Source organism: Oculina patagonica, chromosome 3 (genome assembly GCF_052425735.1).
Source record: "Oculina patagonica isolate OP01 chromosome 3, crgOcupat, whole genome shotgun sequence".
NCBI classification, from domain to species: Eukaryota; Metazoa; Cnidaria; class Anthozoa; order Scleractinia; family Oculinidae; genus Oculina; species Oculina patagonica.
The window spans coordinates 22,887,677-22,901,994 of record NC_135760.1 but is presented as its reverse complement, the minus strand read 5'-3'; the positions used below and the strand labels follow the sequence as shown (position 1 = coordinate 22,901,994).

At 39.3% G+C, this 14,318-nt stretch overlaps 1 protein-coding gene across 2 annotated transcripts; it reads left to right on the top strand.

Annotated features, from left to right (window-relative positions):
- Window positions 1–67: 67 nt before the first annotated feature.
- LOC144647122 (peroxisomal sarcosine oxidase-like) lies at window positions 68–12,091 on the top strand. 2 transcript variants are annotated; one of them, XR_013569530.1, is made up of 9 exons: window positions 68–629; window positions 708–859; window positions 1,435–1,648; window positions 2,771–2,900; window positions 4,190–4,242; window positions 6,334–6,483; window positions 7,071–7,239; window positions 9,704–9,779; window positions 11,154–12,091. XR_013569530.1 is itself a non-coding variant. In XM_078506877.1 (9 exons), the coding sequence occupies exons 1-9, from the start codon at window positions 519–521 to the stop codon at window positions 11,285–11,287; spliced, it is 1,200 nt and encodes a 399-aa protein (XP_078363003.1). In that variant the 5' UTR covers window positions 69–518; the 3' UTR covers window positions 11,288–12,091. The 2 variants fall into 2 exon arrangements, 1 of the variants encoding a protein (XP_078363003.1); XM_078506877.1 differs by having other exon boundaries at window positions 69–629; window positions 7,071–7,250.
- The last annotated feature ends 2,227 nt before the right edge of the window (window positions 12,092–14,318 follow it).

The following is a 14,318-nucleotide window of genomic DNA, read 5'->3' as shown; positions in this document are numbered from 1 at the left end:
TTGAAGGGGAAAGCGAAAAACGCGGGCGTTATTCGCTCTCCCATACCTACCGAGAGCCTGGAACAGGCTAGGGGTGGGTGGGCAAACGACTTTTGTCAGTGATTGTAGCTAGTGAAGTTTCACAGTCATAGAGGCATAACTTTGATTCACGAGTCCCTTTACACGTAGCTCCTTTTTCAAAATTCACTCCTCTGAAATCGTCAAGCTGTTTCATTTTCTTGCCCATTGGCTGCCTGACAAGAGTCTGACAAGTTATCTTCAGCTGCATCACGTGATAAAGTCCAAACGATGGGTTGCGTGACAGAGGAGGTCATCAAAATGGCGGCGCACTGCACGGTTTGTTGACCTATTTCACGGTTTGCTGCCCTCTGTTTTTAACGTTGCTCAATCGACGAACAATGCTCGATTGAATACGAAACAATTGATTTTGTTTTCAGCGTTTTTCGGATGAAAGACTCTTCTGTTAAGTGCTTGCAAGAAAGCATAACTTGTTCTTGTGTCTTCGTGTAAATTTCAAAATGTCTTCGCACCCGACATACGATGTTTGTGTGATCGGAGCTGGTGTAGTTGGAAGCTCTACAGCCCGTTACCTTGCCTCTAGAGGACAAAAAACTCTTTTATTAGAGCAAGTAAGTTTTCAAACTCTGCCAGTATAAGTAGGTCAGCAGCAAAAAAAAGTTTTAAGCTTATATTTTTTGCTTTTGAAGTTTCCTCTTCCACACTGGCGAGGCAGCTCTCACGGGCAGACCAGAATCATTCGTGGCTCCTATCCTGAACCTTATTATTCTAAAATGGTTGTTGAAGCTCTGGAGATGTGGAAGCAGATTGAAGCAAAAGCACAACAAGAAATACTTATCACGTAAGTATTTAATAAAGTTTTCTAAATAACACTGTCGCCCCCCCCCCCCCCCCCCCATTGCCCCCCAGTTCTTCTCAAATTTGATTTAATTATTTGCTCCAATATTCCATTTTCGGAGCTGGTTATTCAATCTTTAAACGGTAATTCAAGACAACACTGAATGCTGATTTAAAATATTTTTTTGTTTCACGGATCAAGATCGTGGGAATTAAATTTGGCCACCATTAGCATATAAGAAAAATGTTTAATTTCGGATGGAACTATTCAACCATGAAATGTCACACAAGGTGTTTTCTTACCATCTTGTTTGTCAGTCGCAACATTGTTCGACACAGGTAAAGGGGCTAAGGGAAGGGGGTGCATTTTTTGTCCCCCCCCCCCCACATGGCTCCCCTAAAGTGCTCACGAGACCAGCGCAGTTGTAAGCTCTAAGAGCTCTTGTTGTAAATGGTCAATTTTATTTGGGGGACATGCCAGTCCAACCTTTTTTCAAATATTGTAATTAACTCATCAAAACCATGCCTCAGGAAAATCTGTTTCTCAGAGTTAAACAACACTTAAATGAATAATTTCAGAAATGTTGGAATGTTATCAGTGGAAGATGGTCCTGAGAAAGAACTAAAGGAAATAAAGAAGTCGCTCAATGCTGCTGGAGAGATTTATGAAGTGTTGTCAAGCCAGAAACTCAAACAAAGATTTCCAGAGTTGAGCTATCCACCAAGTTACACTGGAGTATTGGAACGCTCAGCAGGGATTTTGAAGGCTGATAAATGTTTGAGAGTGTTACAGGTAAAACGTAATTCCGCATGATACTGTGTGAAAACATTAAAATGTTGTTATTATCTCTATGTTGCTTATACCGGTAATTAATATGTTATGTTAAAGGAGCTTTATCACTGACAACACATCTTGAAAAAATTGCAAGTTTTTTCAAGTTTGTCAATCTTATTATGTTTTAACCTTCATCAGTCGAAACAACCCTTGTTTATATTTCTGGGCTCCTTTGTTGTTTTTCAATGTTAGACAACTATTATTTTGGTTTTCAATGTTAGACAACTATTATTTTGGTTTTCAATGTTAGACAACTATTATTTTGGTTTTCAATGTTAGACAACTATTATTTTGGTTTTCAATGTTAGACAACTATTATTTTGGTTTTCAATGTTAGACAACTATTATTTTGGTTTTCAATGTTAGACAACTATAACTTTGAGGTTTCCATCAATTTGAAAGTAATCAGAAAAATAACTTAAAAATCATGACACTGCTCCTTTAACTTCAGCTTACATCTTTGATATTGGACATCCATGTTATGGTCATTTGACAGCTGTCAAAACAAGGTATCTGCTGACAGGTATCACATGACCATATCATGGGCTCAGATGTAGAGATTATTGAGGTCACATGTTTTTTTGAAGTTGACTGCTGACCAAGTAGTGGTTTTTCCATTGCATCCTATTTTTTTCTGTGTATGGTCAGTAAATTCAGATTAAAAAAATAGGGCATTATGTATTAACTGGGAGCTCTCAATCCTCCAAGATAAGACCATTTGAGTCGCCATGGTGACTTAAATTTTGGAGCTGTCGCCAGCCTGGCAACTATAAAATTGAGAAAAAGGATTGAAAATGTGAGCTTAATTTAGCGACTAAAATTTATCACTGGCGACCAAACTTGTTGTTCGCCAAGTGGCTTCTAAGGAAAAAAATAAACAGTGCTTTAAGGCTTGGTTAAATCTTTTCAATAAAATAATTTATATAAAAACAGGAAGAAATAAAATCTCCTTAATGGACATGCAGATAAGTCACTTTTGAAAATAAAGGACAGAGGCAATTTAATTTATTATGGTGCTGTAAACAAGAAGTGATTGAAATAAGCACTAATTTTAGGTCTCATTTACTGTTTAATCTATAGCAACAATTTATTGAATTTGGTGGTACACTGAAAGATGGTGAGAGTGTAACTGAAATCCATCCAGGATCATTAGTTAGAATAAAAACTACCAAGAATCTGTTCACAGCTCGCAAGGTCATATTTACAGCAGGTAATGGCAACAATTTTTTTATGCTTGTTTATCAACCATGCACTGAACAGAGCTTATAAATATTTACTTGTTCCTTTAAATAAATGTACACAATAAGTCAACAGCTTAAGAAATCGGCACTCCTGAAAAAGATTATATACTCTGCTTCCAGCCAAAGGTCCAGTTTGTAGCGAAAGGCTGGCCAGTATAAAAGGGGCAGGGATGCTTGTTGTCTCACCTGAGGCCTTCCAAGGGGTAAAAGCAGCAAGTGACATTACCCTGAAAAGTGGCAACACAGGAACATTTTAACAGTGACAAGTGACATCATTAAGGCACTGAAATGCGACAGCAACACAATAGGGGAGAAATGACAGCGACATTTACAGCTGTTGGCTTGGCTAGATTGGTTATGAGAAACGTGCAACATTGCGACATGGCTACCCCCTTGGAAGGCCTCTCACTTAGGGATAAACTAAGGATTTTGGTCTCATTTAGGGTGTTCAGAAAAGAATGCTAATATTTACTTTGTCGAGGGTTGAACATGACAAAATAAAAAGAGCCTTTATACTGAGTGGTGGCAATCAGGCATGAAAATGGGTATCAATAAGCTAGGGGTGAAAGAAAGCTTGAGCCACGCCCAGACTGGAATAAATATTTCATATACAGTACCTTATTCCAAAATGGCAGAAAATAATTTATTCTTTTGTCTACTTGTTATTAAAACTGGCCTATGCTTATGGCCTCGTTTTAAGGCAAAGATTCTTTTTAACTCTTTAGATGCAATCAAGGCCTTGAGAAGCAATTAACATGAAGACAAAAGAATAATGTATTTTCTGCCATTTTGGAATATTGGTGTATGGGAGTCCCCTCTGGGTACTGTATATTTAATATTTAGATAAGACACTCTCAGTGCCTCACCCCTCCTGGGTGCACTGTTTGGTGACTTGGTGGGGAAGGGGTAAACTATGTTCAGCTCAAGCATTTCTTATCATGGTGATATAGAAACCAGAAGCGAGAAGGGGAAGTTAAGATGTGACACAGAGTCGAAGAAAAGGGAAGGCAACACAACTGATAAAGGAGAGCTTTTCTACAGGTCACATGCCCCTTTAATTTATAATCAATGTTGTCTGTCTTTTAACTTACATTGCTCTTAATCATCTGTAAGTGAAAGATGCAGGAACTACATGTACTGAAGTTAAGTAAATGGATGGAGTAACTTTAAAATGGAAACTCCGCAATCAAATTATAATAATTAACTAGTGATATTCATCAGGTACAAATAACAATGTCAAATAAAAATCTGTTTTTAGGGGCATGGACCAATAAACTGCTTAAACCTCTAGGACTAACTTTGCCCCTACAGGTAAGTGCTAACAAAATAACCAACCATCCTTTTGTGGATTCCTCTTTATCTATGGACTCGCCCTACCATCTTTTTTAGAATTTAGTTGAAACTTGACCTTGAAAAGAATTCAACTCTGTGCTTAACCTACACATAGCTGTAAAAAAGTATGGCTCTTTGTACACTCAATTCATGTCCTAATCTGTGATTTGACCAAATGTGTCCCCATGTCACTGTTAGGGCAGGGGGGGGGGGGAGATGAACAGGGGGATCTGAACCTCCTGCTTCCCATACCTTTATCTCCTGCTTCCTCCCCCTTTCGATAGTGGTTCGTTTCTTTTTGTTCCATTTCTTTTGCAAAATATAACAGAATGTTACAATTTTTTGTCAATTTCTCCTGATTTCCACCACCTTTAGAATCGTGCTTACTGCCCTCTTTTCTCCCACCTCCAGTCCCTTTTCTCCCGGGCTCCTGCCTCCTGTCCGCCTCCACTGATTAGCTGTTGCTTGGCTTTGGGTCAAATGTCTTATTAACAAATCGACCACATTTTCCATGGTCTACATTATTATTAAATAGATTTAGCCAAGCCTAAAAGCGGAGTTCCCAGGCAATTTACTTTGCCCTTTATTTAAATATCTGAATATTTCACTGACCATATATACAGGGAAAAAATAAGGACTTGAGCCTGTGATCCAAAAGAAAAACCATTATCTGGTCAGCGGTCAACTTTAACAAAAAATAAGGGACCTCCATGAGACGTACATCTGAGCCCCCAATATGGTCACGTGTACTGGTCAGCGGTCACCTTGTATTAACAGCTGTCAATTGACCATAACGTGGATGCCCAGTAGCAAAGAGGTTAGCTGATGTTAACCTTGACATTAACCTATTTCTGAAGTGGGCGATGTACGTACGTACATACGTACGTATGTAGGAAGGAAGGTACGTATGTAGGTAGGTACGCGCTTGCGAGCCATACCGCTAGCCACGATGACCATGAAAACTCAAATGATTGGTTCCCCTATTTCTGTTTATTTGCTATGGATATCGGGCTCCACTCTGCGGCCCTTCAGGCCGCTGTGGAGCTACGCTATAAACCGGAGAAATATTACATCATAAAATGTTCAAAAGTCAAGTGGAACCACGAACCATTAGGCGGGTGGTTTCACTGCAATTTGGCATTTTATGGCGCCATTTGTATGGTTTATAAGAGTGTAGACCATGGACAAATGTGGTCAATTTGGTGTATACCATAACACGGAAAATTTACCGGCCAATTAGATGAAAGATCAGTGCAAAGTCTAAAGAGGTTATATCTATTAGAGGGTGTCTAACTGCCAACTTTTAGCCTATTAGATTCTTAAAAATTAGGTTCTTACTCACAGGTTTTAACTGTATTGTTGTTCTTTTCTAAACACTCTTTGTAAGACCAATGCATAAAATTATGCCCCTAAACAGGATGATCGATGACAAGCATCTCCAACCCTTTCCTATGGAAGACCTCCTGGATATGAAGTACCGTAATGATTCGATTAAGCGCCCTCCTTCCAATAAGCGCCCCTTCCAAATAAGCGCCCCCTTTCGAACGTGTTTTTGTTGATAAGCGCCCCTATTCTAATAAGCGCCCCCATTCTTATAAGCGACCCCATTCGTATACGCAACCCTATTCTTAAAAGCTCTCCTATTGTGGCTAACTGACTCTACTGAAGTCGTTGCATGACGTGGAAAAGATAAACTCATGAACATTCACTGTACCATACATGTATACATTTACTGCTAAAATGAACAATTCTTGTAAAGGTAACTGAACTTTCAACAATTTTTTGCTGTTACAGTTTATGTTATTGATAGTTATTTTAAAATATATTAGAGTTTTGTTTTAAACCTTTGGTTGTTTTGCAAAAAATTAAATAAGCGCCCTGTCCCGATTTAGCGCCCTGTCTCGAATAAGCGCCCTCCCTTAAGGTGCCAAAAGTCAAAAGTAAATTAGCACCCCGGGCGCTAAATCGAATCATTACGATAAAGTCAAATGTTTGAAAGTGTGTAATTGGGTTTTTAGCTTAAAATCAGCCATTTTTGCTGCACACTCTTGTGTATGTTTTAATTTTTAGGCAATAAAAGCTCCAGTTTTGTACTGGAAGACAAAACAGCCTGGTATGTACAGTCTGAAGAATGGGTTTCCTACTTTCTATGACTGTACAGCTTCTGATGGGCGACTCTTATATGCAATTCCTTCATTTGAGTACCCTGATATGGTTAAGGTGAGCCCTGATGTCTAGCTCCTGTGAACATGACTTTAAACTATAGTAGAATCCCGGTAACTGGAACTCTGAAGGGAAAGTAAAAACAGTTCAGTTTTACACATCTGAGCGTGAGACGGTGTGATTCAAAACTCTGAGCATGAGACTTTTACAGTGCTCTGTAGCCCCCCGTCTTCTTTATGCCTTGCACTGAAAATTATTTCTAGATAAATGGGAAAGGCAATTTATGAGCATTATTTATCCAAGCCTACATGTTTCACATTAGCCATATTGCAACATTTGTTAAGCAGTTTATTTCTTTGTTTGTCTGTTGTTGTTGCTGTTGTTTTATGACAGTTCATTCAGATTAAACTTTTTCTTGGTTTGAGAGATTCGGAAACAAATCGCAGAATTTGAGATTCTAAGATAGGCTTTACATTTTTTGAGCTCAAGATTCTGAGACACTAGTTTGCAAAACCAAGATTTCGAGACTATCTAACATTTGCCAAGACTCATTATATTTCAAGGACCATTGTATACCCCGTAGACAGGTGGATTACTATAGGCTAAAACTGGTTTTGATAACAATTAAATGATTTTCATCACAGCTTGGGCCCACCGGTGCATGCAAACTGCCAGAGATTCGCAGGGAAATTGACCCAGATTTAAGAGATAGTCACAGAGACCTTTTGGATATACACATACAGAGAACAGGGGAATACCTTCAGGAGCACTTTCCTCACATTGATCATGGCGAGCCTGCCATAGTGGAGGATTGTATGTATACAGTATGTATAAACCCAAGTTGTGTTTTTGACATCTTTGAAAATTGATCTGTGGGTTCTGTTTGGTTTGACTAATAAAAATCTAAGAGGTGCTCGTGTGGAAATGGATAAAGGGGGATAGGAAGGCTCTGCCCAAAACTGGAAGCTTTTACATGCTACAGGTGTATAAAGATAGAGTAGGGATTTCAGTAATTGAAGTATAGATAACGATAAGGGAAAATGTCATTTAAGTATTTTAAGACTTTTCAATATTATCATGAACTGATGCAGCTTAGTAATGGCCGATTCATCCAAGTACCGTAAGTAAATATCGACTGTAGGTGTGTGAAAGGGTATCAATATTTCTGAAGACTTAGGCTACGTTTACACGGGACTGGTCCGGAACCGTTCCGAACCGAACCGGACCCGTTTACATGGAACCATTTGGAACCGATCCAGGTGTTTACACGGGAAAGTTATGGAAGCGGTCCGGAACAGATCCATAACTGGAGCTGCAAAATAGCAGGTCCAGTTTTGGATCCATTCCGGACTGGTTCCAGAACGGTCCCGTGTAAACAGAAGGCCTATCCAGTCCAAAAATCGGACCGGATCCGTTCCGGACCGGTCCCGTGTAAACATAGCCTTAAGGTACAGTAAAAACCCGCGTGTAAGAACCTACTTTTTTCAGAGTTTGGTAAAACAGGTTCTTGTATTATGGGGTACTTATTGCGGGCCCAAGAGAGGCCCGCAACCCTAATCTTGACAGTGACCAGCGGAATGCGTATTACGCATGCGCGCCACGTTTATAAAGGCTATCTGCAAACCGTAAGTTGAAAATTTTGTTCTTCCACTAAGAACGATCGGAATGCAAAAAATGTGTCAATCACGACAGTTTGTCGTAACACCGGAAGAGAAAAATCTTGTCTCCAAGAGCGATAAGAATGCGAAAAATCAACAGTTTGTCACATTAGATCGAGGCTTCTGTCTTGCAGACATAACGTTTTGCAGACGTTGTTTTATAGGTGTTGCTTTTGTGAAGATCTGCTGTGATTGTATCACAGATAAACTACGGCAAAGCGAATGATTCCAACAACGGTTATTCTCGAGAAATTCCTTATAACACTGACAACAAAGCGAGTTTGCCGACGGGGGAAAATCACATCTCAATTCACACCGCGTGCTCGACTACACTTCGCAAAACTGTCAATCAAAAAAACAACTCTGATTGGTTCGCGGCAATAGGAAACGATAAAAAACATTCGTGACTTAAGCGTGATGCGTTACTCGACCTTACTCGGAATAATTTTCTTCTGTCCAGTGATTTATCGACACTGTCAGGCCCGCACTTTCTAACCTGTGGTTACCACTAGTTGACAGTTTAGGCTAAGTAGGTTCTTAATTAGGTTCTCAATTTCTACAGAGTAGACATTGTTGTTGATTATCGGAAAATAGTATAAAAACTGGTATGTTCTTCATTTTAAATATTTATTAATGTACCCATGTTGCCAAAAGTCCAACAACATTAATTGATCAATGATACAGTAAAAAAAAAAAATTAAATAGTTAAACCCCACATATAAGAACCTGTTGGAATTTGTTTGGCTAAACAGGTTCTTATATTTTGGGGTATTAAAAAGGCAAATTTCTGCCAGAAGGTTCTTAATTCCCTACTAGGTTCTTACACGCGGGTTTTTACTGTATATAAAATGGTTATCTTTTCTGTCAAAAATGTTTTACAAATGTGTAAGGGTTTGGACCTTGGAGCAGATCCTTCCTGTGTAAGACTTTGTCGATTGCTCCTCTCCCTTCCATGGGATGGCAATGTACCTTCCCAATAAGAAATCTAGTGCTTGCCATGTCAACTTTACATTTTGGCTTGTCTGTTGTTTCGACCCCAAATGCCTTGTGCTCCTGCCAGGTTTATTAAACTATGCTGGACTTACCTGCAGAAGAGGGGGAAGACAAAACAACTTTCTGGTGCTCAAGTAAAAAAAATCGTGGCTAAAACACCATCAATATAAATGAAAATATAATGCCTTGTCCTCCGGTGGGAACTTAGAGGATCTGACCGGGCCGTGCCGGCTGCACCCCTATACTTCTTCGATTTTGAATGAACTGTTACAGGGTTTGTATGGGTCATGGAAACCTGAAAGTCATGGAATTTTAGAATTTCATTTTCCAGGCCTGGAAAGTCATGGTATTTAAGAGTGGGTCATGGAAAATGGTATTGATGGTACAAATTAAATTAGTGAAAAGGTTAAAAACGTACCCAAAATCAAGATACGTTTTGAAAATTTCCAAGGAAAATGGTCAAATTAAGGTCACGGAAAACTTTGAAAAATCATGAAAAAGGTCATGGAAAGGCAAAGTCATGGAATTTTAAAAGCTCAAAAGAGTACAAACCCTGTGTGATGTTTTTTAAGCTGTATATATGCATTTGTAAATTTATTTATCCAGAATTTTGTTTTTTAATCCAGCTTACCCCAGATGAGGGCTTTGTGCTAGATAAACATCCAAGGTTTCCAAATATTATCATTGGTGCTGGCTTTTCTGGTAGGTGGTTTTTGGTGTTAGTTATTTGCTTCAAATTTGCAATTTGCTTCATCACTGGATGTCTTGGGAAAGGAGTCACCCAAGCAAAATAATGACACATTGAAAATGTTTGTCAAGGAGGATTCTTATGGGGTAGACACAGTTTATGCTATGTTTCGATGAGAAGGTCAGAAGATGGTCTATTTAATACCTTATTACATGAAATTTTCGCGACACTTTAATTTTGTGATTTTTTATAAATCCCAAAATTAAAGTGACGCGAATAATAAGTGTCGCGAACATAACATGAAGCGAAAATTAGGTGACTCGCATTATGTCAATAATCAAGAAAGAATTAGTTTAGTACCATTGAAGGGAGGACTTTTCAATGTAAATGAATGTTGCGGTCAATTGACTAAAGAACAATAATTCACGTACAAGCATGACCCACTTGTAGACATTGTGAGAACTGCTCTGTTGTTACCGTTGTCATTTAGTCCCGCCGTTGCTTTTTTGTAAATTTTGACGTTATTGTTCTTTTGATAAAGCCATTTAAAGTCGTTTTATTTAATTCAAGGACATGTTGAATAATATTGCCAAGAAAATGTCAATACCCGATTCCCTCTATAGCGCGCGCCTGCAGGGAATCACGGTAGTTGTATTCATCAAACCATTTACGAGACTCAGCAACGATGCACGTTGCTATGTCTCGCGCATGGTTTGATGAATACAACTACCGTGATTCCCTGTAGGCGCGCGCTATAGAGGGAATCGGCTATTGTGTCCTACTCAAAAACCTGAAATTTAAGGTGGCTCCATAGGGTTTTGAGATATTACGGCGCGCGCACAAGTGATACCCATCAAGATATCATTTTCGCGTTATTTTTTAAACTAGTTACATAAAAGCTGCCGAAATATTAAAAACAAGGGCTAAAATATGTTGTGCATTATTCTTTTTTAAAATTAATAACGGCCTTTGTTTTTGAGCTACATCTACTCAAAAAGTCCTATTTTTTTGGTGTTTTTATGGCTTTGATCTTAAATTTCTTTAATTTTCTTCGGTGAAAATTTTTGAAATTCTCCCAACGGATTGAATCTGACAGATTTCCATACCCTTTCGTATACTTAACCTCGTGAAATCCCTACCCTTTTATATACCTGAAGCCTGAAAAAGGTACCCCTTTCGGGCGGAGCCTCCCCGTATAGGCCATTATAGGGAGTACCCCCCCCCCCCCCCCGGGCTCACGACGTAGTGTCACTTGTGATGTAGATCGCGACGTTTCGCGAGTGTTTACTAAAAAAGTAACCTTGTCTTTTTGTTGAAAAACACTCAAAACACGTTCCAAGTCCCTTGAGTGTTGCTGATTCATGTTGTTGTTAATTTACTTTTCCCAGCTCACGGATTCAAGCTTGGTCCAGTCAGTGGCAAGATCCTAGCGCAGTTGGCCATGAATGAAACACCATCCTATGACATGTCACCATTTAGGATTGCAAGATTCAAGCTTAATCAGCATAAATCATCACTTTGATAAAAATGTAGAGAATTTCGACATAATGTTGATGGTGGTTGTTTTTTTATTTGATGATGGTTTGTTTTGGTTTTACTCTAGAATAGTTAAAAAAAAAAAGACAGCATGTTCACCCAAATTGGCTTGACAAGCTAGCACACCACAATCGAAGCTCTCGTAAGCGGACACCTTCGGAACGCGAAAAAAGTGTCCGTAACTGGAGCTGGCCGCTCACGAGAATGGTTCTCGTAAGCGGCCACTAAAGGTGTAGGGGATAGATGGCCGCTTAAGGAAGCTTGCCCAGCTAACAATAACCGCACGGACGTGGATGACGACAAAACAAACACTGAAATATGGTACTGTAATTACTGTAAAATCATTGTGACGAACGGCGATGTAAAGTTGATTGATAAAAAAAAGATGCAGAGATTTTTACTAGGATTTTCTTTGGGGTGTCCGCTTACGGGAGCTTAAAAACAAAGAAAAAGTCTAAGTCGTAATCTCTAAAAAGTGTCCGCGGCCGCTTACGGGAATGTCCGCTTACGAGAATGTAAAAATACAGAGTTTGTATGGGAGTTAAAAGGGGGTTTCAAACAAGGCGGGCGTAAGTAGAGCTGTCCGCTTACGAGAGTGTCCGTTAAGAGAGCTTCGACTGTAGTATGGCAACACTGTGATGTGTTGCTAAAAATTTCTGTCCTGCCTTTTTTAGAAAAAAAAAAATAACTTATTTGACTGAGTTTATTGTATTTTTTAGCACTGAATAACGTATATAAATATTGACTAATGTAAAAACCTTGAAAATATAATAAAAGGATAGTAAAAATCGGTCCTAGGAAATTAAAAACATAAAAATGCCTGTAAAATATCAAGAGCTACTAGTAGTCTTCAATTTGGACTCTAGACACTTATTGTCCTTCTCTCTCATCGCACTCGGCAATTTATTCAAGATCTAGAGTGGTGGCGCAGCAGCAGTACGTAAAAGCTCTGTCTCCAAGTTAAGGGGTTTTTTTTTTTTTTTTTTAGCAAAAATTTTTTTTTTGGGGAAAAAAAAAAAAAAAATTTTTTATTATAAAAAATATATAAGAAAAAATAGATATTTGGGGGGAGGCGGAGAAAGAAAATATAAAAAAAAAAAAAAAATTTTAAATTTTTTCCGCCCGCCTTCTATCCAAAAAAAAAATATAAAATATATGCCCCTATTTCTTTATATGTTCAAAAAAAATATTTTTTTAGGGTTAAGTTGGCTACCACAAATTTCCGAACAGTTTAGATCAAAAATCTGCGAAATCCCCGTGACATAGTCCCTTTAAGTGCCTGTTTCATTTTCATGGGCGGTGGTCCTGACAGAAGTTTAATATTGGAGCAAAGACTAAACATCGAGTGATTTTTAGGCCGTCCATTTTTTGTTCTCTGTTTACCGTCGTCCGACCGACCCAAAATTTGGGGTTTTCAAAAAAAAAGTAGTGATATTAGAAATCTTGAAGACTTGCTATTCCAGTGGTTGCTGGAAAGTCGTGGATGCTCGCAGATCCCAAACGAGTGTTGGTGGTTCATCTGTTTTCGCTTTTCTTGGCTGAGTTTAACCACTGCATGATCTTTTCTTTCTCCATTGCGGCCATGTTAATTTTTTGACCACATTTTATTCTTTCCAGGCTCTAAGCTCCAGCTTGCTCGTGATTTTTATTTAATTTTTTTTTTTTTGATCCGACCGACCGACCCAAAAATAGGAAACGTCTTTGAGGGTTTAAAGGGAGGAAAAAGGGTTACGGCCTTAGCAAAAATTAGGTCATAAATATAGTCCAGGGCTTGGCTATGTATGGCCAATTAAAAATTTAAGGTAACCAATGTAAAAAATAAAAATACAGGAGTTTCGTAACCAAATGTGGAGTTGAGCAAATAAGCTCAGCCGCTGCATTTTGCACTCGTAGCTTATTGAAGACGACACTGTTGATGAGTGATCGGAAAACCATAGAGACTATTATGTATAACAGTCAATAAAAGCTTTAATTGTAATGTTTACCATGGTATCTGTGTTACCATGGGTTTGGGCCGAGGTTTAGTTTGTGTAAAGGGAAAAGTGGGGTTTGGGATGTTTGCTGAAGTTTAACAAATACCGGTAATTCGGAATGTACTCTAGTAGACATGATTTCTCCTCTCACTGTAGACTACAAGCAGTCCCTATTTTCCCCCCCCCCCCCCCCCCCCCCCCCCGTTTATTTTTTTTTTTTTCGAAAAAAATTCATTTTCGCTTCAAGCTCGATGGACCCATGCGAAAAAAATAGGGACTGCTCGTGGTCTACTCTAACTGAATCGAGAATGATTCCATATTGTGCTGTATGTGGGTTGAGTTTGTTGTTGGTTCTTGTTCTTGCTCCAAGGGTTTTTCTCCGGGTTCTTCAGTTTTCCTCCCTTCGGAAAAACAAACATTGCAAATTCCAATTCCATGTGGACAGAGGGCACGCATGAAAAACAGCTGATGTGGCTTCCTTTCTAAAGCTGTGTTCACACTACTAGACGGAAACATGATTAGTATGATCACGAATGAAACATGTTTCGTTATGAAAAGTGTTCAAATATCAGGCAGTGCATTGCGCGAATCATAGTTGAAACAGTAGCGAATCCAGACCTTCAGCTAAGTGGGGGCCCGATCATGCAGGCCCTGGAATAAGGAGGGGGCCCGCTCTCGAAAGTAATTTTCTCGGCCCTTCGGGCCTTAGCCCCCCCTCGTTCTTGGTTCCTCCCCCCCCCGCTTGGCTGGGCGGGGTGTTGGCCTCGGCGCGTTCGCGGGGGGTGCCGTCGCCCCGCTGCTCTATTTGCCCAAAAAATATGGTGGGGGACTTGGGCCCTTCCCCTAGATCCGCCACTGTGAAACATGATTCTTTTGAACATGCCGTGAAAAACCTCGCGAGGTAGTTTCAACCATAATGTAACGAAACAAGTAAAAAATGGCGGACAGGAGGCGAGTGCCAAAAGCTCCAAAATTGGGCGTACTGCGAGACCAAATGTTTATTTACAATACAGTAAACACCCGCGTGTAAGAACCTAGTGGTTT